Source organism: Salmo salar, chromosome ssa28 (genome assembly GCF_905237065.1).
Source record: "Salmo salar chromosome ssa28, Ssal_v3.1, whole genome shotgun sequence".
Taxonomy (NCBI): domain Eukaryota; kingdom Metazoa; phylum Chordata; class Actinopteri; order Salmoniformes; family Salmonidae; genus Salmo; species Salmo salar.
The window spans coordinates 1,225,208-1,249,129 of record NC_059469.1 but is presented as its reverse complement, the minus strand read 5'-3'; the positions used below and the strand labels follow the sequence as shown (position 1 = coordinate 1,249,129).

General features: G+C 41.0%; 1 protein-coding gene across 1 annotated transcript in view; it reads right to left on the bottom strand.

The window, feature by feature from the left end:
* LOC106589283 (src kinase-associated phosphoprotein 1) overlaps window positions 1-16,742 on the bottom strand; it is a 47,896-nt gene extending 31,154 nt beyond the window's left edge. The window contains exons 1-4 of the mRNA XM_014179048.2: window positions 15,306-16,742; window positions 13,741-13,846; window positions 12,065-12,090; window positions 11,561-11,677 (exon numbers count right to left, since the gene is read on the bottom strand). Of these exons, the coding sequence (XP_014034523.1) occupies window positions 11,561-11,677; window positions 12,065-12,090; window positions 13,741-13,846; window positions 15,306-15,345 (289 nt within the window). The 5' untranslated portion in view covers window positions 15,346-16,742. The remainder of the gene's footprint in view (window positions 1-11,560; window positions 11,678-12,064; window positions 12,091-13,740; window positions 13,847-15,305) is intronic.
* Window positions 16,743-23,922: the final 7,180 nt, after the last annotated feature.

Here is a 23,922-nt window from a genome sequence, read left to right as displayed (position 1 = left end):
TGTCACTTCAAGCCCAAATATATCATACTTTGACTAAAACGATGACTTATTGACTTAAATCGTTGTGCAACATCATGGTTGAGCTCTGGCCATCGTCTTTCAGCTCGAAATTTTTTTCTTTCTACTGGTGTGGACGTTTAATTGCTAACTAGGAATGTGAAAATAATCCATTCATTTCTATTTTCATGTTAGTGCAAATGATTCATGCCACAATTAAAATTGCAAAGTTAAAATGAAAATAGAAAATGGTTCAATTAAAATTTAAAACGGTAAACAGAAATGTTTAATAAAAATGGTAAATGGTAAAAGGAAAATGAGAAATGGTAAACAGAAAATTGTAAATGCAATATGCATAGGGAATTTGAAAGTGACTGTTTTCCTTTCCCAACTACCCAATTAAGCATTTTCTCTTTCATTTTCCATTTTAATTTTCAAAGTGTATGCAAACTGCTTCTTGGAGGCGTGAACCAAGAGAGCAATACCACACCGTCTTGTACATCCTAGCCATGCCGGGCTTCTGTACATGGATTTTAAACTAGTGTAACCAACTCACAGGCTGCGAACCAACCCAACCCAGGTCTCCTGCGAACCAGAAAAGCATAGACTTGAAGCTGAAGCCTAGCATTGATTCGGGGAGCAAATGCAACTCTTCAGATCTCAGGCAAGGTTAGGCCTACATGTGTGGTAACTGAATCACCTCAGTTACAATTCACCATCCTTTGACCTCGTCCTCCTCACAGAGCCCCATCTGAGCCACAGGACAAATATAACAAACAGGGTTTGAACAAGTCTTCTGCACATCAGAAGAGCACATTAGTCCACTAAACCAAAGCCTATAGCCAATGCAACTATTCAGGTAACTATTCAAGGTTACTCATCATGCGAACTACTAACCAGGAAGAAGTGGTTCGGTGACTACCCACAACCCACATGTGATGAATAACTTTGCCTTTTGTTGAGCAACTTTGGTTTAGCAGGCTAATATGTTCTTCTGGTTTACAAAACACCAGATTCAAACCCCGGTGGTTACACTAGTCTAAGATCAATGCACAGCCAGCGTGACATGTCTAGGATGTACAACTAACTACATGGTGGTGCCGTGTTTCTCTTCTGGTTCACGCCTCCAGGAAAATCATTTGCATACACTTTGAAAGTGAAAGTGAAAAGAGAGCAGTTGGAAAATGAAAACAGCCACTTTCCATTTCACCTTGCATTTACGATTTTCTGTTAATCATCTGCCATTTTCTGTTTACCATTAACCGTTTTCGATTATCATTGTGGCATGAATCATGTGCAGTTATATGAAAATATAAATGCATTTATAATGTTGTGCATTTCAATTGAGCATTTAAGTTTTGCATTTTGGAACTGGCACTGAATACCTTCCCTATGTGTCTGATTATTTGTACATTGTCATTTTTTTATTGGTTATAGAATATCAATATTTATTAGACACTTATATGGGCTTTACTGAATTAACAATAAAAGCATTTGATTTTTAATCAATGTATTAATGTAGTAACATAATTGATCATTTATGAGAACAATAAACATACAGTGCCTTGCGAAAGTATTCGGCCCCCTTGAACTTTTCGACCTTTTGCCACATTTCAGGCTTCAAACATAAAGATATAAAACTGTATTTTTTTGTGAAGAATCAACAACAAGTGGGACACAATCATGAAGTGGAACGAAATTTATTGGATATTTCAAACTTTTTTAACAAATAAAAAACTGAAAAATTGGGCGTGCAAAATTATTCAGCCCCCTTAAGTTAATACTTTGTAGCGCCACCTTTTGCTGCGATTACAGCTGTAAGTCGCTTGGGGTATGTTTCTATCAGTTTTGCACATCGAGAGACTGACATTTTTGCCCATTCCTCCTTGCAAAACAGCTCGAGCTCAGTGAGGTTGGATGGAGAGTGTTTGTGAACAGCAGTTTTCAGTTCTTTCCACAGATTCTTGATTGGATTCAGGTCTGGACTTTGACTTGGCCATTCTAACACCTGGATACGTTTATTTGTGAACCATTCCATTGTAGATTTTGCTTTATGTTTTGGATCATTGTCTTGTTGGAAGACAAATCTCCGTCCCAGTCTCAGGTCTTTTGCAGACTCCATCAGGTTTTCTTCCAGAATGGTCCTGTATTTGGCTCCATCCATCTTCCCATCAATTTTAACCATCTTCCCTGCCCCTGCTGAAGAAAAGCAGGCCCAAACCATGATTCTGCCACCACCATGTTTGACAGTGGGGATGGTGTTTTCAGGGTGATGAGCTGTGTTGCTTTTACGCCAAACATAACGTTTTGCATTGTTGCCAAAAAGTTCGATTTTGGTTTCATCTGACCAGAGCACCTTCTTCCACATGTTTGGTGTGTCTCCCAGGTGGCTAGTGGCAAACTTTAAACAACACTTTTTATGGATATCTTTAAGAAATGGCTTTCTTCTTGCCACTCTTCCATAAAGGCCAGATTTGTGCAGTATACGACTGATTGTTGTCCTATGGACAGAGTCTCCCACCTCAGCTGTAGATCTCTGCAGTTCATCCAGAGTGATCATGGGCCTCTTGGCTGCATCTCTGATCAGTCTTCTCCTTGTATGAGCTGAAAGTTTAGAGGGACGGCCGGGTCTTCGTAGATTTGCAGTGGTCTGATACTCCTTCCATTTCAATATTATCGCTTGCACAGTGCTCCTTGGGATGTTTAAAGCTTGGGAAATCTTTTTGTATCCAAATCCGGCTTTAAACTTCTCCACAACAGTATCTCGGACCTGCCTGGTGTGTTCCTTGTTCTTCATGATGCTCTCTGCGCTTTAAATGGACCTCTGAGACTATCACAGAGCAGGTGCATTTATACGGAGACTTGATTACACACAGGTGGATTCTATTTATCATCATTAGTCATTTAGGTCAACATTTGATCATTCAGAGATCCTCACTGAACTTCTGGAGAGAGTTTGCTGCACTGAAAGTAAAGGGGCTGAATAATTTTGCACGGCCAATTTTTCCGTTTTTTATTTGTTAAAAAAGTTTGAAATATCCAATAAATTTCGTTCCACTTCATAATTGTGTCCCACTTGTTGTTGATTCTTCACAAAAAAATACAGTTTTATATCTTTATGTTTGAAGCCTGAAATGTGGCAAAAGGTCGAAAAGTTCAAGGGGGCCGAATACTTTCGCAAGGCACTGTACAACAAAAATAACAAGAATTGAAAATATCAGTGGCACTGAGGTAATTTAGTGCCAAAAGTCCAATAAAGTAATCTGCTATTTGGATAGAATACGCCTCACTTTATGATTAGATTTAGCCCATTATTATTTGCATTGTGGTGTGCTTGCTGATGAGTGTTATTTAATAATTTGACTTGCTTGATAATCAATTTAACTTATGGATCAACACTATATTAATATAATGTTGAGAGCTTCCCATGTTTGGAATACACTGCCATCAGACACACATAACTGCACCACCTATCACACTTTCACAAAAAAAAAAAATGAAGACATGGCTAAAGGCCAATCAGATTTGTGAACATAATCCCGAGTTGTGTATTGCCGCTTTCCATGTTGTCTGTAGCTTGTGAGGTATGGAAACACTTTGTTGCTTTTATGGATTTTGTCTTGTTGCTTTTTGTGCTATGTCTTGCTTGTCCTATGTTGCTCTGTGTGTGCTCACTGCTCTATGATTGTCTGTATTGTTATTGTAATTGTTTTTAATAACCTGCCCAGGGATTGCGGTTGAAAATTAGCTGGCTGGCTAAAACCGGCACTTTTACTGAAACGTTGATTCAATAAACAGGACCAAGACTTTAAGGCTGCAAGTACAAAAAAACAGACATTGTGACATAATTTACATACAAGCCATACTGCCCCATGTTAAAGAACGCTGTGGCAGAGGGCCGGAGACTTCACAGAGGCAAATACTGTCCCTGTAAAAATAAAAATAAACTCAAACTCAAATCTATCTACATAGGCCTATTATGTAGTGAAATCACAAAGTGGTTTCAATCATTGATATACACATTTTCCATGAGCTGTTTATTCAGAGGGGAGAGGTCTATTGCTAACAATGTTTTTGTTTTCAGAAGAAGACAGACAGATCTGCATTAGGACAAACTCCCAAACTCAGGATTAATCCTCGCATGACTATTATCAGTAGAACAATCTAATCCGACCGTAAGACGCTACAGAGGGTAGTCCGTACAGCCCAGTACATCACCGGGGCCAAGCTTCCTGACATCCAGGACCTATATACTAGGTGGTGTCAGAGGAAGGCCCAAAAAATTGTAAAAGACTCCAGTCACCCAAGTCATAGACTGTTCTCTCTGCTACCACACGGCAAGCGTTACCGGAGCGCCAAGTCTAAGTCCAAAAGGCTCCTCAACAGTTTCTACCCCCAAGCCATAAGACTGCTGAACAATTAATCAAATGGCCACCCGGACTATTTATTTTGACACCCCCTCCCCCCTTTGTTTTTACACTGCTTCTACTCGCTGTACAAATTACCTCAACTAACCTGTACCCCCGCACAATGACTCAGTACAGGTACCCCTGTATATAGCCTCAATATTGTTATTTCATTGTGTTACTTTTTATTTAATTTTTTTAACTTTAGTTTATTTAGTAAATATTTTCTTAACTCTATTTCTTCAACTGCATTGTTGGTTAAGGGCTTGTAAGTAAGCATTTCACGGTAAAGGCTACACCTGTTGTAAGTCGCTCTGGATAAGAGCGTCCGCTAAATGACTTAAATGTAAATGTAAAAATGTTGTATTCGGCAGATGTGACAAATAAAATTAGATTAGATTTTTTGACAATATTAACTACTGTGTTTTTACAAGATTGAGCGTGTTATTTTCCACACAGTGTTCCCACACTATTTCCCTGAGATAAGGCTAAGTTACAATACAGGCTACAATATATCGTTGGAGATCATTTCCATTGTAGATAAGCAATCTGCTCACAAAGTACAGGCACATGGTTCCACACAGAGGTAACCCTGTCACGCTGACACACACAGTGCGATTGGCTCTCCAGAGGTATCCCTGATGAACAAGAGGGATGCATCGAATTCAGTGTCCTCAAATAACTCCACAAGGGCATGTTAATGACCTCAAAGTGCTACATTAAAGCCCCAATTAAACAAAGGAATCCCAGAGGTCTTGGAAGCTGTTGTGCCACTGTCTTTGCACAGGCCAACACATCTCTCTACTCTCCATTTATTACCCTAAGATATCAGCGGGCCACCTTGGCTTGGCATCAAAACTTGATTGATCTCCAGAAATGGATTCAAGTGGAGAAAAAAAATCTAATTCTCATTTGCAAGACAGGAGGGGGGAGAGGCAAGGGAGTGAACGCAGGAGATACCTGGGAAGCCTAACCTCTGGGTGAACCTAGTGCATGTGATAGTTTTGCTATTTGTCATTGAAAGCTAAAGGGGAGATTAGAACCACCCAGCCCGGGCTTCCCACTCTACATGCTGTCTATGTAGACCAGGGGTGTCAAACATACAGCCCACGGGCCGGATCTGGCCCATGATGGGGTCCAGTCCAGCCCACGGGGATTTGAGTAAAAAATCATTAAAAAAAAAAAATACACTCAATTTACTTTTAAATGACTAAAACCAAATCGAAACTGTGCAGAAATGATTATGGACCTACATTCATACAGTTTTTCTACTGTGTCCAGCTCGCAAAAAAAATCACCAAACAGTCAGGGAGCAAAAAACATTTCCAAAACAATGTATAGAGAACAATTTATTTCACATTTTGACGGCGAGGAAATATAAGACATTTTCAGTGCTGTCCTCTGGACCTCGTCGAATATCGAATGCGGCCCCCCGGGGCAAAATGTGTTTGACACTCCTAATGTAGAGTGTTACACGTTGACATTCTCACAGCCCTGTTTTCTCTGTGTGTTTTACCAAAGACTTACACCAGAAAAAAACAATTAAACAAAGGAAATTAAGGAGAAAGCTGAAACAAAATAGCTTTTTACAGAAGGTGCCAGAAAACAACATGGCAGAGGTTGTAGTGGGGACGAGGAGACAAGAGTGATGGATGCCCTTCAGTTAAAGACATCCAAATCCCCCCTTCAAGCAGTCCTCTCCTCTTGCCAGGCAGCATGAGAGAGTGAGAGTGTTGGAGATGAATAGTCTAAACAGGGAGAGAGGGCGCAGAAGGAGAGCGAGGGGGAGAAAAGGAGCAGGGGGAGAAAGGAAAAACTATCAGCATCTGCAGCAGCACAGTAGCCCCAGGGGAATAGCGTGAACTTTTGAACCCTGATGGCAGGGCCAGCATCATGCCGAGCCTGTTCCAGTCTTGTAATGTGTCTCTTGACTAAAGCAGAGGAGAAGAGTGAGGGAAAAGGAGAGAGTGAAGGAGAAAGGATAAAAGAACATGGTCATTAATATGTTCTGTGCATCCTGCAAATGAGTAGCATGAGTGGCTTGAAATCCATGCACCAATGAACACTGGAAAAGGAATCTCCCTGCAGCTCATGTTTTCTGAAGGGTGGGTATTTCCAAGTCAAAAGAAATGTAGATCTGTGGAGTTACTATGGGCAGCCAGGTCAATATTCTAGACAAGGTTACTGGGTTCTGACAGGTCACAGATTGACCAGCCAAGAGGCCAGGGGTCAGAAGTTCACTGAGTGGATAGACAACATGACCACTCACAGGGAGAGCCAGGTCTGTTTCTCACAGAATTTCTAAGTACTGTAGCAGAGTCAGCAAAGTACCAGCTAAAATAAAGATAATCGGTATCCGAGGTATTTTTGTATTTGTATTTATTAGCGATCCCCATTAGCTACTGCCTCTTTCTGGGGTCCAAACACATTAAGGCACTTACATTACACATGAACAAAAAGATAAAACAGTACATCATATAACATTATTACACCACTACATAGCTACAATACAAAATGTATAATTCCACCATACAACAATATTACAATGTGCACGTGTGTAGAGTGCATGTGCTAGCGTGTGTGTGCGTATGCGTGTGTCTGTACCTGTGTGTGTGTGTGTGTGTGTGTGTGTGTGTGTGTGTGTGTGTGTGTGTGTGTGTGTGTGTGTGTGTGTGTGTCTCTTCACATTCCCCGCTGTTCCATAAGGTGTATTTTTATCTGTTTTTTAAATCTGATTCTACTGCTTGCATCAGTAACCTGATGTGGAATAGAGTTCCATGTAGTCATGGCTCTATGTAATACTCTGCGCCTCCCATAGTCTGTTCTGGACTTGGGGATAGTGAAGAGACCTCTGGTGGCATGTCTTGTGGGGTATGCATGGGTATCCGAGCTGTGTGCTAGTAGTTTAAACAGACAGCTCGTGCATTCAGCTTGTCAGATTACAAAAACAAGTAGTGATGAAGTCAATCACTCATCCACTTTGAGCCATGAGAGATTGACATGCATATCATTAATGTTAGCTCCCAGTGTACATTTGTTCTAAGCCAATTGTCATTCTCCTAAATCCCTCTTTGTGGCACCTTACCACACGACTGAACAGTAATCCAGGTGCAACAAAACTAGGGCCTGTAGGACCTGCCTTGTTGATAGTGTTGTTACAGTAACTAGGCAGAGCAGCGCTTTATGGACAGATTTCTCCCCATCTTAGCTACTGTTGTATCAATATGTTTTGACCATGAGAGTTTACAATCCAGGGTTACTCCAAGCAGTTTAGTCACCTCAATTTGCTCAATTTCCACATTATTCATTACAAGATTTAGATTAGGTTTAGGGTTTAGTGAATGATTTGTCCCTTATACAATGCTTTAGGTTTTTGAAATATTTAAGACTAACTTATTCCTTGCCACCCATTCTGAAACTAACTGCAGCTCTTTGTTAAGTGTTGCAGTCATTTCAGTCGCTGTAGTCGTTGACTAGTGTTGAGTCATTACTCAAAGCTAGTGGCATGTCGTTAGTAAAGATTTAAAAAAGTTAGGTGGCCTAGACATCTGCCATGGGGAATTCCTGATTCTACCTGGAGTATGTTGGAGAGGCTTCCAATAAAGAACACCCTCTGTGTTCTGTTAGACAGGTAACTCTTTATCCACAATATAGTAGGGGGTGTAAAGCCATAACACATACGTTTTTCCAGCAGCAGACTATGATCAATAATTTCAAAAGCTGCACTGAAGTCTAACAAAACAGCCCCCACAATCTTTTAATCATCAATTTCTCTCAGCCAATCATCAAGTCATTTGTGTAAGTGCTGTGCTTGTTGAATGTCCTTCCCTATAAGCGTGCTGAAAGTCTGTTGTCAATTTGTTTACTGTAAAATAGCATTGCATCTGGTCAAGCACCATTTTTTCCCAAAGTTTACTAAGGGTTGGTAACAGGCTGATTGGTCAGCTATTTGAGCCAGTAAAGGGGGCTTTACTATTCTTAGGTAGCGGAATGACTTTTGTTTCCCTCCAGGCCAGAGGGCACACACTTTCTAGTAGGCTTAAATTGAAGATATGGCAAATAGGAGTGGCAATATCATCTGCTATTATCCTCAGTAATTTTCCATCCAAGTTGAGGTTTAACAGCTTCCTCCACTAAAACCACTTACTATACAGAGGCCATTCAAGGTCTAGCCCAACCCCACAAATCTCTTTATTTATTTAGTCCTGCGTTATCTTTGACTGGGGCAGGTGCATCTTTAGATACTGTATACTACTGTATACTACTAGCATTCTTATAACTGATAGCATAATATAATTGAAAGCAAACTCTTTCCGAACTAAATTATACCAATCAAAACACAAAAATGTTACGTTAGCACACTCTTTGGCAATTCAAATTCTAGATTTACATTATATTGACCCAATGTAAGAAAAAAATTGATACAATTTATCTGAAATGACTATTTCAAATTCAAAAATGTTTATCTTGGCCTTTTTCTTATTGGCCGTAATTGATGCAGGAAATAGTGTTGGCACTGTCAGAGCTGGAGCCTGCTGCCCATTGTCTCCGATATCTATCAGTCAGCAGACACAAGGGCCCAGGCTACCTGCATTCTCTGATACCACACAATAGCCCTGCCTACCCCTGCTTCTAACGAACAGACCTTTCTCACCACTCAGACATGTTCGTCAATAGATCATAGCAATCAATGGGATCAATAAACAGACACTAATCATCTGGTGAGATGTCAGTTTGAGAGTTGGTGTCTGTTTCAGCTTTAACAGGTCGTGTAAGCGTTCAATAACAAATATGTCCACTATGAAACATATTGTTAGATGTTTTACTAAATGAATAATCACACCTTTTCTACACACCTGAAGAAATACAGGAGATAACAATATATGAGCACAATCATTATGACTACAAAAATGTTGCGGAAGCAGAGATACAGTATCAAAACCCAATCTCCTCTGGCCGCTCCTGATACAATGGTCTGATGCAAATACTTTCATCGCCTCGGCTGCCAACCAATATCCCTATACTTCTTTTAAGACAGATCGTAAACTTGACCCTGCAAAATGACATGCCAAGACTCATAGTACCTTGCCCCCCATCTCCTACTTCCCTCCCTCCGCTTCCCAAGTCCTCCTCACACTGGAGGAGTGCTGGGTGGTGATGGGGGCTGTTGTCAACCGGGCTGGGGTGAGACTGCAGGCACGGTCAGGTCAACTGTGTGGTCGGCGGGTGAAACGCAGTTCAAATTACCATGCAGACACATGGAGGCAAACAATAGAGGGTCCATCTGTTCCTGTCAGCCATTACAAATCTGGTGTCAGCCAGTCCACTGGAGACAACAGGCCAGGCCATTTAGTGAAACAACACTGGGCGCTGTGTCGGCGACTACATCGAATGCACTTATTCAACACTCAGGTTAGGGAGCAGAGAAATAGAGGCAGTCAAATTCCCATGTCAAATACCTACTGAGTGTCATGGGTCTCCTCTACATAGGGGAACCAACTGAACCCATAACATCCATTTTCCTATATATCCTTCCTGCAGTTCTTTCAATCCCTTGTAAACTCAGCAAAAAAAGAAACATCCTCTCACTGTCAACTGCGTTTATTTTCAGCAAACTTAACAAGATTCAACAACTGAGACATAAACTGAACAAGTTCCACAGACATGTGACTAACAGAAATTGAATAATGTGTCCCTGAACAAAGGGGGGGTCAAAATCAAAAGTAACAGTCAGTATCTGGTGTGGTCTTCCCTGTAACGAACAGCGTTGAGATTGCCTGCAATGAAAACAAGCTCAGTCCGATGATGCTGTGACACACCGCCCCAGACCACGACGGACCCTCCACCTCCAAATCGATCCAGAAACAGATGCCCATCATCTATGTCATGGCATAACCCCCTACTGAGTGCATGGGGCACCCAAGGCTCTAGGTGAGTCACTGTGCCACTTCTGAATAACCAGTCAAGTACTACCATGTCTCATACAACTAAAGATAGAGAGACAGAGAGAGAGACAGATAGAGAAACAGAGAGAGAGAGAGAGAAAGGAAGATGGAGAGCAAGACTGACAAAGGGAAGAGAGATGGAACACACATGGCTTCTCAGCTACAGTGTTGTATTTCAAACTGAGTTGGGAATGGAGAGCAGGGTAAGGGTTAATCAATCACCTCATTCGCCTTGAGCTACAGAGCACACTTCGTGTGGGCTGATCTTAGAGAAACTGACTTAACACCTCTGCCTCCCCCGGTACACACGGATGGATACACTGAGGGCTCCAGACTACTCTCCCCACTGAGAGCTCTTGGTCACCTATCAGTTCTGTGTGAACAATCCCCACACCCTTAGTATTCCCACCAACACCCCATTCATGCAGCAGAGCCAACCACTAGGGGGCATGTTGTTACTTGACACCCATTTTATGTCCTGACATAATTTAGGTAAAGTGCACAGCAAGAGTCCCTATGTTTTATTTAATTTAACTTTATGTTCCCCTTACAAATGGCAAATATAATGTAGCAAACACCCTCTTGACATGCCCAATGCAGCTGTTTTTATCTCGATATCAAATCATTTGTGGGTAACAATTAAGTACCTTGCTGTAATATTTTCCCATTAAAATTGTCAAAAAGAAACAAAAATAGATTTTCTGCAAAAATCTATTTCTCATGCAAGATTTTTGCTAGGACTGTCTGGGAGTGGTCTGAGTGAGGGACCTAATAGAATGGATAAGTAAACTGAAAACTAGCTGATGTTGGCAGAGAGGTTTGAAATTCTCTTTGTTATTGGTCTATTAACTTCTACCGCCTGGTGATGTCTCCAGGCAAGCCAAAAGTCCACCCATGCAAAACCTGCTGATTGGAAGGTCCTGTGTAAATTGCATTTTCAACCAGCAACTATCAGGAAATAAGTCTAATCACGTTGTTTCACACTTGTACAGTGTTAGTTTCATCAGCTGTTGTACAAAATGATTCGAAACACAGGGAAAATTGACTGCACTGGGCCTTAAACACATATGCACGTTGCATTGAAAAAACACACACACACACACACACACACACACACACACACACACACACACACACACACACACACACACACACACACACACACACACACACACACACACACACACACACACAAACCAAGCCTTTACTCACACTCAGGAGAGCCCTCGTCCTGGTAGTCAGAGGCCACAGAAAGGTCGTCTGAGGGGGCCGAGCGGCCTAGACTTGAGCTCTGGTTGTCATCTGAACTGTCTTCCTGTCTGGACTCAGCTAGAAAGGCACCAACACAAAATCAGGGTCAGGAAGCCAGTGGGAGAACTTTCAAAAGCAAACAGGAAATGCCCTAATATTATGTATTGTTGTGTTGTCTCTCTTGTTGTAATGTGTGTTTTGTCCTATATTTATATTGTATTTATTTTTAATCCCAGGCCCCCGTCCCTGCAGGAGGCCTTTTGCCTTTTGGTAGACCGTCATTGTAAATAAGAATTTGTTCTTAACTGACTTGCCTAGTTAAATAAAAGGTTAAATAAAAATAAAAAAATACTATGGCCAAAAGTATTAGATGCTTGAATTCATGTCAGTGCACACAAAATAGCCTAAGTTACACCTCAAGTAAGGATTCAACCGTTTTATGATGTAAAATATGCAGTCACTTACATCTGAAAGGAAACTCCTGAGGATTTCTGCAAAATAAAAGTTGGAAATTAGTTAAATTTAGACTGCAAATTAATTATAACACAATTAGGTTGTAAGGTTTTCTGGGTGTTTATAGTTCTTTAAATTGCTTCAAACACCCTACTTTGGCTTCCTGCTTCACAGACCACAAGACAACCTCTTGCAAACAAGTGCAACGTGCACAGAGTAGAGCTCAAAGGCTTAGTTTCTGGTGCAGATATCTCAGATTGCAGTTATCTATTAATTTCCTCTCGTGCTTGCTTTCACACATATTTTGGTTTCACAAACCACATTTCCATCCAGTTTTTATGCGAGTAAAGTCATACTGTATAAAAAATAAAAAAAATCACAAAAGTTGTGATGGAAATTTAGGTTCAATTTTACAAACGCGGACAAGTCATTTGCTCGTTTGTCATGGTGGGATCTTTTTGTGTCGGTAAAAATGAATTATGCGAGAAATGGCGGTGGAAGACTTTATACTTCTGTTGGTGAATTTAATTTAGGACTCCAGCACAGAAGGTGGTGTTAATGCACGATAACGTTGGATGCCAGCCGCCGATAAAACTGACAGAAGAAGGGGCGACAACCGTAGCTAGCTAGCCTTACACCGGTAGACAGTGTCCTTCGCCCCCGCCTGTCGGCCACTGTTTTCCCGTATTTCTGTTAATGGCGGCAAACGGCAGGTGTTCGGGAGGCGGGAGCGAAGGACACTGTTTGCTAGCTTAGCCAGCTAGGCCTAAGGAGGACTCTGGTACACAGCATGCGGAAGGTGAGGGCGACACCATGTGCTAGCAAGCTAGCTAGTACACAGTGTCACCCTAGCCTTCCATCTGCTGTGCTAGTGGGGACAACCGGTAGACAGTGTCCTTCGCCCCTGCCTGTCGGGCACTGTTTTCCCTCAGTTCTGAGGTGAGGGCAGGTGGAGCGAAGGACACTGTCTACCGGCTCCCACTAGATAGCAAGGAAGACTCTGGTAGGCGGGGGCAAAAAAACTCAGATAAAAGTATTATTTCCCTTTTGACCCACATAAAAAAAATGTATGCAGGAACCAATGGGGCGCTCAAGGGGGGGGGGGGGTCATGCAGGAACCAATGAGATAACTCGAAGGGGGACGTTCCTGCAGATGCGGGAATGCCCACATGCAGAATGCCCCGAATTGCGGGCTACAGATGCACACTATTGACGGTATCTGCAAGCTGTTGGCTAGAGCACACGTGCCAAAACCAGAGTATACAGAGTAGATTCGCTATTTAACGCAATAGGTTTTGTGACAAAACTATCGGTAGATTTGAAAATGCGATGGAAACACATTGAAATTTAGATTTTTATTCGGTACAAGAAAACTTAAGCTAAAAAGTACATTTGGTGTGCACTACATAATCACAAACAGATTTTTATCCTCAACAAGTCCGTTTAGTGGAAACACACCACTGGTTGGAAAATGTGGATATTTTCTTTCTACAGATTTTAGAATATTCATATGAAAATATGTCGCCAATTGGATGGAAACCTAGCTACAAACAAGACTCTAAAATCTATATTTTCTATCATCCAAAAAGCCTCAGGAAATGTGAACATCTAATGTAAGATTTAAGTGACACAAGTTTCTTATTGGGAGATAAAGGGGGCCAATTGGGAGGAACAGCACTTCCACATACCTGGAGTGGACCACCCTGAAGTTATTAAGTAGGACGTCCCGTGTTTCTCTGGCATGTTTACTGAGGTTCTCGTCCTGTAGGATATCTGATACAAAGAGCTCACAGTCTGAAAGACAAGTCAGGCAAGTCACACATTTAATAAGAGGAGGAAAGATGTTTTATCTGTACATCACGATCCTGAAAATACATTATATAAAAGATCATCATAATCTAAGTAGCCAATTCAGATATTTTGTGTCTCATTACCTAGAGCATCTAACTCTTCCGAAAATGTACACCATTTTCTGTTACAATTTCCACCGGCACATTTAATCACAAACTGTATTCCAAGTCACGAGCATATCAGAAATAATGTTCTCTTTCATGTTCACACAGGAAAAACAAGTTGAACTTCAGATTTCTTTATTCCTTTAATTGTAATATTACATAAAGGCGTTTACATATGCAAATGTTGATCAGAGGGCCAAGTCAGGTTGCTCTGGTTGCTAGTACATGCAAATTTGACAAATGCCAGTATTCCTGTTTGGGAACATTGACAGTTGTCACTACAGGGTGAATCAGATTGAAATCTATGACGGCTAACCATAAGGAACTTGCAACATTCTTTTGTCATAAAGACCATAGAATGTGAAATACAGTAAGGCACACAAATAGTAGTTCACAGCGCCACTGTAGATAATAGTGTAATATAAATCCAGACAGTTTGATGAGTTTTAACACAGATCACTGAATTCTGCAGCACATCATAATGTTAACAGGCATTGTTTTAACAATTCAAAACACTCAGTAGGCCTACATATAGCAGCAATGTTATACAATATGTCCTCTTATGCAGTGGTGTAAAGTACTTAAGTAGTACTTAAAAGTATTTTTACTTAAGTAATTTTTGGGGGTATCTACTTAACTATTTATATTTTTGACAACTTTTCGTTTTACCCCACTACATTCCTAAAGAAAGTAATGTACTTTTAACTCCTTACATTTTCCCTGACACCCAAAAGTACTCGTTAAATTTTGAATGCTTAGCAGGACAGGAAAAATGTCTAATTCACACACTTATCAAGAGAACATCCCTGGTCATCTCTACTGCTTCTGATCTGGCAGACTCACTAAACACAAATACTTCGTTTGTAAATTATGTCAGTGTGACCCTGGCTATCCGTAAATTTTAAGAACAAGAAAATCATGTCTTCCGGTTCGCTTAATATAAGACATTTTAAATTATTTATACTTGTACTTCTGATATTTATGTACATTTAAAACCAAATACTTTCAGACTTTTACTCAAGTAGTATTTTGCTGGGTGACATTTACTTTTACTTGAGTCATTTTCTTTTAAGGTATCTTTACTTTTACTCAAGTATGAAAATTGGTACTTTTTCCACCACTGCTCTTATGAGCAATGTTTCTAGTTATACGTAAGAATGTCAAAGATATCGAAAAGCTCACTAAGTATATGATTGAGTACTACATCTTTATGACAATAATAGTACATTACATCACACTGCTTAAAATAAACAGACAATATATACTGTATATATATATATATATATAAATAACATTACCCTCCAAAAGCCTCCTAATGTCATCAGAGACTGTCCCCATCCTTCTCTCAAAGTTCCAGAAGAATTTTCAGACAATTGTAATTTTGATACAGTAAATCAGAGCTATACTTTAGTGAAAGGTTATAGTATCTGTGTAGACCTGACCCCTGTCATACTGTAACAGCTCACTGCTTGAAATGAAAGACTGTGAATACTTACACACTACATTCATACACTCACACAGCACCTGTACCGTACTATTCTCAAACCAAAACTATTTCCGTGTGTGCATCTAATGCAAAGCCATATTTACAAAAATGGGGCGGAGCATGAGGTGACTAAAGCTTCCTTTGAATAGTGTTCTTCAGTTGTTATATCATATGTCACATCAGCTTATTCAAAGTCTCTGGTTGTATGCATCCAACCTCAAGAATGTCTATTAGAGTCCAGTTAATATGGTGATACCGGGTAGCATGGGTGGAAGAATCTGGTTTAGCCAACTCCTTTGTTATTGTCATACATACACCTTGTTTTCTGGACCACAATAAAGGACTTGGCTAAAAGAGAAAGACTGACACTCAGGCTATAGATAACTGGTGATGTTTTGGTAACAGTTGACTCTATTTCATTGCTCAGGTCTACTCTTCAACTAACTGAGATTAATGCATGCTCATAACATGAGTAAAATACGTGGATAATAAATTCTACAGAGATTGCAGAGATTATTTTCATAGAGTAAATAGGCTACCCTACATCAAATGTAGAAATATGTCTCTATGTTTCCGATGGAATGTCTTATCCAACATTGTTTAGGCCTACTATAGGCCTGCTGAGTGGACATCCCTCCACCAAACACTGTACTGTAGGCTAATGTGTAGGTTACTAGTGCTCAATACAACACATTGTTACCCAGAAATCGCTATGTCTGGATATGACATGATACAATCTGTTTGGCCTACCTGCAGTGGAGGTTATCTACACCTGGTGCAGCACAGGTCAGATGATAATTTGGCGCGCGAGCTGCTGGATCTCCACGTAAAATAAGAGATGTTCGCTATACTACGCAATGGAGACAAAGTAATTGCAGCTTTTTCAATCAGTAACTAAATTGCTGAATAGTTTCACGTGTCTTCCGACCAAATGTTAATTATCCTATATTTATGAGAAAACACCAACCAAAAAACGATCACTGAAACTTCCTCGCTTCCTCAGGTCCCTTTTCGGTCTGTAAGCCATATTGCTAGTAGGGGGGCATCAGCACTACTGTACATAGCCAGTACATACATACATAGCAATGCTATGGAGAGATTATGATAAAAGCCTACTTTGGGCTAGTTGCCTGGCTACCCATCTACATCCAATGATTTATATATATACTAGAGGACTGATAGGGTGCGCTGTGTTGAAGCAACTAATGTATAATTAAGCAATAAGGCCTGATAAGGTGTGGTATATGGCCAATATACTACGGCTAAGGGCTGTTCTTAAGCACGACGCAAAGCAGAGAGCCTGGATACAGCCCTTAGCCGTGGTATATTGGCCATATACCACAAACCCCAAAGGTGTATTATTGTTATTATAAACTGCTTACCAACATAACCAAACCAGTAAAAATACATTTTTTGTCATACCCATGGTATACAATCTGATATACCATGGTTTCAGCCAAAAAGCAGTTTTTGCTTTGTCATTATGGGGTATTGTGTGTAGATTGATGAGGGGAAAAAACAATTTAATCCATTTTAGAATATGGCTGTAACGTAACAAAATGTGAAAAAAGTCAAGGGGTCTGAGTAGTTTCCGAATGGACTGTATATACTTTTTTAACTATAACCACTTAACATTTGCATAAATTAACATGATTTTGAAAGAAATCCATAAGAATACATTTTTACAAATTTTTGTCACTCAGCAGATGCTCTTATCCAGAGGGACTTACAACAGAACATCAACATATTTTTCACCTAGTCAGCTCGAGGATTCGAGACAGTAGCCTATCGGTTACTGGCCCAACACTCTTAACTGCTAGGCAACCTACGGCCCCAGAGGTAGCTATTCAAAATGGTCCTGCCCCTTGGCCTAAACAAATGAGCAGAAATTAGCATAACATAACCCACCAACATTAACTGCTGAACTCTTCAAGCTAGAGACACCAAACCAACTTTGACATGTTCAGGCTATTCTAACTTAACATTCTTTAAAACGTTTATAAACTATAGCTATATAAATTATCATAAAATAACCCATCAACAGTAACTCTTGAACTGTTCAAGCTAGAGACACCAAACCAACTTTCACATATTCAGGCTAATTTTAAAGAGATGAAGCAAGTCATACAGTCTTTCATCATGGAAAATGACCATCTACTATTAATAATAACAATTCTCCACGATGTACGGAGCGATTGATATAGCAGCGGAATTAAATTTAGGATGAGTCGCCAGGCAACTACGCAACTGTAGGCCTTTGATCCTTCATCTTGACCCACTTATTTTCAATTTTCAAAGTCAGTGAGCTTTGAAGTTACACCTATTGTAAGTTAGGCTATAACATGTATTTCTTGTGTTGATTGAAGCAATACAGGGTTTGGCAATACAATTTTATATGTGCATTATTGGACCATATTATTACACATTATTTAAAAAATATATATTATTTCACCAGGTATGCTAGTTGAGAACAAGTTCTCATTTACAACTGCGACCTGACCAAGATAAAGCAAAGCAATGCGACACAAACAACCTCACAGAGTTACACATGGAATAAACAAGCGTACAGTAAATAACACACAAAAAAAAAATGAAAGTCTATATACAGTGTGTGCAAATGGTGTGAGGAGGTAAGGCAATAAATAGGTCATAGTAGCGAAGTAATTACAGTTTAGAAAATGTATACTGGAGTGATAGATGAGCAGATGATGTGCAAGTAGAAATACTGGTGTGCAAAAGAGCAGAAAAGTAATTAAAAACAATATGGGGATGAGGTAAGTAGATTGGGTGGGCTATTTACAGATGGGCTATGTACAGCTGCAGCGATCGGTTAGCTGCTCAGATAGCTGATGTTTAAAGTTAGTGAGGGAAATATAAGTCTCCAGTTTCAGCGATTTGTTTTCAATTCGTTCCAGTCATTGGCAGCAGAGAACTGGAAGGAAAGGCGGCCAAAGGAGGTGTTGGCTATGGGGACGACCAGTGAGATATACCTGCTGGAGCGCGTGCTACGGGTGGGTGTTGTTATCATGACCAGTGAGCTGAGATAAGGCGGAGCTTTACCTAGCATAGACTTATAGATGACCTGGAGCCAGTGGGTCTGGCAACGAATATGTAGCGAGGGCCAGCCGACTAGAGCATACAGGTCGCAGTGGTGGGTGGTATAAGGGGCTTTGGTGACAAAACGGATAGCACTGTGATAGACTGCATCCAGTTTGCTGAGGAGACTATTGGAAGCTATTTTGTAAATTACATCGCCGAAGTCGAGGATCGGTAGGATAGTCAGTTGTACGAGGGTATGTTTGGCGGCGTGAGTGAAGGAGGCTTTATTGCGAAATAGGAAGCCGACTCTAGATTTAATTTTGGATTGGAGATGTTTAATATGAATCTGGAAGGAGAGTTTACAGTCTAGCCAGACACCTAGGTATTTGTAGTTGTCCACATTTACAGAACCATCCAGAGTAGTGATGCTAGTTTGGCGGGCGGGTGCGGGCAGCGAGCGGTTGAAAAGCATGCATTTGGTTTTACTAGCGTTTAAGAGCAGTTGGAGGCCACGGAAGAGTGTTGTATGGCATTGAAGCTCGTTTGGAGGTTAGTTAACACAGTGTCCAAAGAAGAGCCAGATGTATACAGAATGGTGTCGTTTGCGTAGAGGTGGATCAGGGAATCACCCGCAGCAAGAGCGACATCGTTGATATATACAGAGAAAAGAGTTGGCCCGAGAATTGAACCCTGTGGTACCCCATAGAGACTGCCAGAGGCCCAGACAACAGGCCCTCCGATTTGACACACTGAACTCTGTCTGAGAAGTAGTTGGTGAACCAGGCGAGGCAGTCATTTGAGAAACCAAGGCTGTAGAGTCTGACGATAAGGATACGGGGATTGACAGAGTCGAAAGCCTTGGCCAGGTCGATGAAGACGGCTGCACAGTAGTGTCTTTTATCGATGGCGGTTATGATATTGTTTAGTACCTTGAGCGTGGCTGAGGTGCACCCGTGACCAGCTCGGAAACCGGATTGCACAGCGGAGAGGGTACGGTGGGATTCGAAATGGTCAATGATCTGTTTATTAACTTGGCTTTTGAAGACTTTAGAAAGGCAGGGCAGGATGGATATAGGTCTTTAACAGTTTGGGTCTAGAGTGTCACCCCCTTTGAAGAGAGGGATGACCGCGGCAGCTTTCCAATCTTTAGGGATCTCGGACGATACGAAAGAGGTTGAACAGACTGGTAATATGGTTTGCAACAATGGCGGTGGATAATTTTAGAAAGAGAGGGTCCAGATTGTCAAGCCCAGCTGATTTGTAGGGGTCCAGGTTTTGCAGCTCTTTCAGAACATCTGCTATCTGGATTTGGGTGAAGGAGAAGCTGGGGAGGCTTGGGCAAGTAGCTGCGGGGGTTGCGGGGCTGTTGGCCGGGGTTGGGGTGGCCAGCCGTAGAGAAATGCTTATTGAAATTCTCGATTATCGTGGATTTATCGGTGGTGACAGTGTTACCTAGCCTCAGTGCAGTGGGCAGCTGGGAGGAGGTGCTCTTATTCTCCATGGACTTTACAGTGTCCCAAAAGTTTTTGGAGTTAGAGCTACAGGATGCAAATTTCTGTTTGAAAAAGCTAGCCTTTGCTTTCCTGACTGACTGCGTGTATTGGTTCCTGATTTCCCTGAAAAGTTGCATATCGCGGGGACTATTCGATGCTAGTGCAGTCCGCCACAGGATGTTTTTGTGCTGGTCAAGGGCAGTCAGGTCTGGAGTGAACCAAGGGCTATATCTGTTCTTAGTTGTACATTTTTTGAAAGGGGCATGCTTATTTAAGATGGTGAGGAAATTACTTTTGACATTTTTACATGTTTTTTTTTTTAAAGAACGACCAGGCATCCTCAACTGATGGGATGAGGTCAATATCCTTCCAGGATACCCGGGCCAGGTCGATTAGAAAGGCCTGCTCGCAGAAGTGTTTTAGGGAGCGTTTGACAGTGATGAGGGGTGGTCGTTTGACCGCGGACCGATAGCGGATGCATGCAACGAGGCAGTGATCGCTGAGATCCGGATTGAAAACAGCAGAGGTGAATTTGGAGGGCAAGTTGGTCAGGATAATACAGTGGGGGAAAAAAGTATTTGATCCCCTGCTGATTTTGTACATTTGCCCACTGACAAAGAAAGGATCCGTCTATAACTTTAATGGTAGGTTTATTTGAACAGTGAGAGACAGAATAACAACAAAAATATCCAGAAAAACGCATGTCAAAAATGTTATAAATTGATTTGCATTTTAATGAGGGAAATAAGTATTTCACCCCCTCTCAATCAGAAAGATTTCTGGCTCCCAGGTGTCTTTTATACAGGTAACGAGCTGAGATTAGGAGCACACTCTTAAAGGGAGTGCTCCTAACCGCAGCTTGTTACCTGTAAAAAAAAGACACCTGTCCACAGAAGCAATCAATCAGATTCCAAACTCTCCACCATGGCCAAGACCAAAGAGCTCTCCAAGGATGTCAGGGACAAGATTGTAGACCTACACAAGGCTGGAATGGGCTACAAGACCATCGCCAAGCAGCTTGGTGAGAAGGTGACAACATTTTGTGCGATTATTCACAAATGGAAGAAACACAAAACAACTGTCAATATTCAGCATTTACTGTATTGCATATTTCCACAGAATCAAAAAAGAATTCTTCCATCTCCTCGACTGCGTGAACCTTTTTCTTTGTAGCCTCAGCTTTGCAGCATTTTGAGAAATGATTATTTTTCCCACCGTTGTGACATGATTTACATGATTTGCCATATGCAGGGGATTTTTTTGGCTTGTGGATAAATCCACATTTTCCACATGTAGTGTTGTGATTTCTCTCTTTTGCTTGTTTTTGTTTTGTAAGGCGTTGTGTGTGGTGCTCCTCCCTTTTTATTGCATACGCTGACGTCTCATCCCTGCACAGCTCTTTAGCTTGTGTTCTGGTGGTTTCAGCTGCTCAACACATTCACTGCTTTATCCACAGTTAAATCTTGCTCACGCAGCAATCTCTCCTTGAGTCCATTATCAAGTACGCCACAGACAATCCTGTCTTTCACTAGTGAGTCTTTCAGATTTTCAAATTCACACGTTTTGCTCAGTGTGTTCAGCTCAGCCAAATACTGGTAAACTGACTACCTGTTTCTGATCATGAGAGAAAAACTTGTATCTGTCAAACGTGACGTTCTGGCTTGGTAGAAAAGTACTCCTCAAATTTAGCCATTAGCACAGTCAATGTCAAGTTTGCCTCGTCTTGCTGAAAGCTATTGTAAATGTCCAATGCATCTTCTCCAATAACATGCAGAAAAATGGAAGCTTTCAATTTGTCCCCCTGCACCACTGGCTGCTAGGTAGATATTGAATCTCTGCTTGAAACGTTTCCAACTGTCAGCTAGATTGCCTGTTAACTGCATAGGAGTAGGAGGACTAAGCCTATCCATGACGGAGAACAGGAACAGTGTCAATTCCTTTTACTTCAGTATGTTGCTCATCAACTTGCTCGTCGACAGATTGCAATGCAGCCTCGCTCTCGCTGCTGTCACTCTCGCTGCTGCGGCTCGTTGCCCTCGCTCTTGCAAGCTAGCATCTTCGACTACTCACTTCACTTGACTTCTGGTAGAATGTTCAATTTTCGTCGCGGAAATTTGCAGAGTTACTCCTTTATTTTCTCTGTCTCGTCATAGCGACTACCAATCTGACACCATGTTATGTTTATTCCTTATATAATGACAAACCGGGGCGTAAGTTTAACTACTTTTAATGAACATATACTTCAGCTAAACTCCAAGTTAAACTCCAAGTTTAGCCATGCAAGGCATTCTTTAACCATCTGCTTCCCGCATAGCCTGCTGGGTAACGTAGTCTAAATGTTATTAACGCGTAACACCACAAACAGGGACTGTGAAGAGACACACACAAAGGTACAGACACATGCATACTGTGATATTGTTGTATGGTGGTATTGAACATTTTGTGTTGTGGATATGTGGTGGTGTAGGGATGTTATATGATGTACTGTTTTATCTTTAGCTCATTCAGTACAAACATGGTTCACTGTTTTATCTTTTGTTTTACATGTAATGTGGGTACTTTGATGTGTTTGGACCCCAGGAAGAGTAGCCGCTGCCTTGGCATACAAATTCAAAATGGATTACATTTAAAAAATGTCTCTCACCCATCTACACATAATACCCCATAATGACAAAGTGAAAACATGTTTTAATATTTTTTGCAATTTAAAAATAAGTAAATACAAAAGTATGTGAACCCTTTGGAATTACCTGGATTTCTGCATAAATTGGTCATCAAATTTGATCTGACCTTCATCTAAGTCACAACAATAGACACACACAGTGTGCTTAAACTAATAACACAGAAATTATTGTATTTTTCTTGTCTATATTGAATACATAATTTAAAAATTCACAGGGGTGGTTGGGAGAAGTATGTGAACCCCTAGGCTAATGACTTCTCCAAAGCTAATTGGAGTCAGGAATCAGCTAACCAGGAGTCCAATCAATGAGATGAGATTGGAGATGTTGGTTAGAGCTGCCTTGCCTTATAAAAAAAACACTCACAAAATTTGAGTGCTATTCACAAGAAGCATTGCCTCTTGAATTGTTGACTTGCATAAAGCTGGAAAGGGTTACAAAAGTATCTCTAAATAGATCCACGGTAAGACAAATTGTCTACAAATGGAGAAAGTTCAGCACCGTTGCTACTCTTCCTATGAGTGGCCGTCTTACAAAGATGACTGCAAGAGCACAGCGCAGAATGCTCTATGAGGTTAGGAAGAATCCTAGTGTCAGCTAAAGATTTCGAGAAATCTCTGGAACATGCTAACATCTCTGTTGACGAGTCTACGATATGTAAAACACTAAACAAGATTGGTGTTCATGGGAGGACACCACGGAATAAGCCACTGCTGTCCAAAAAAAAAACATTGCTGCACATCTGAAGTTTGCAAAAGTGGATCTGGATGTTCCACAGCGCTTCTGGCAAAATATTCTGTGGACAGATGAAACTACAGTTGAGTTGTTTGGAACGAACACAAAACACTGTGTAGAGAAAAAAAGGCACAACACACCAAGATCAACCTCATCCCAACTGTAAAGTATGGTGGAGGGACCATCATGGTTTGGGGCTGCCTCAGGTCCTGGACAGCTGCTATCATTGAAGTAAAAATGAATTCCCAAGTTTATCAAGACATTTTGCAGGAGAATGTTAGGCTATCTGTCTGCCAATTGAAGCTCAACAGAAGTTGGGTGATGCAACAGGACAACGACACAAAAGACAGAAGTAAATCAACAACAGAATGGCTTCAACAGAAGAAAATACACCTTCTGTAGTGGCCCAGTCAGAGTCCTGACCTCAACCCGATTGAGATTCTGTGGCATGACCTCAAGAGAGCAGTTCACACTAGACATC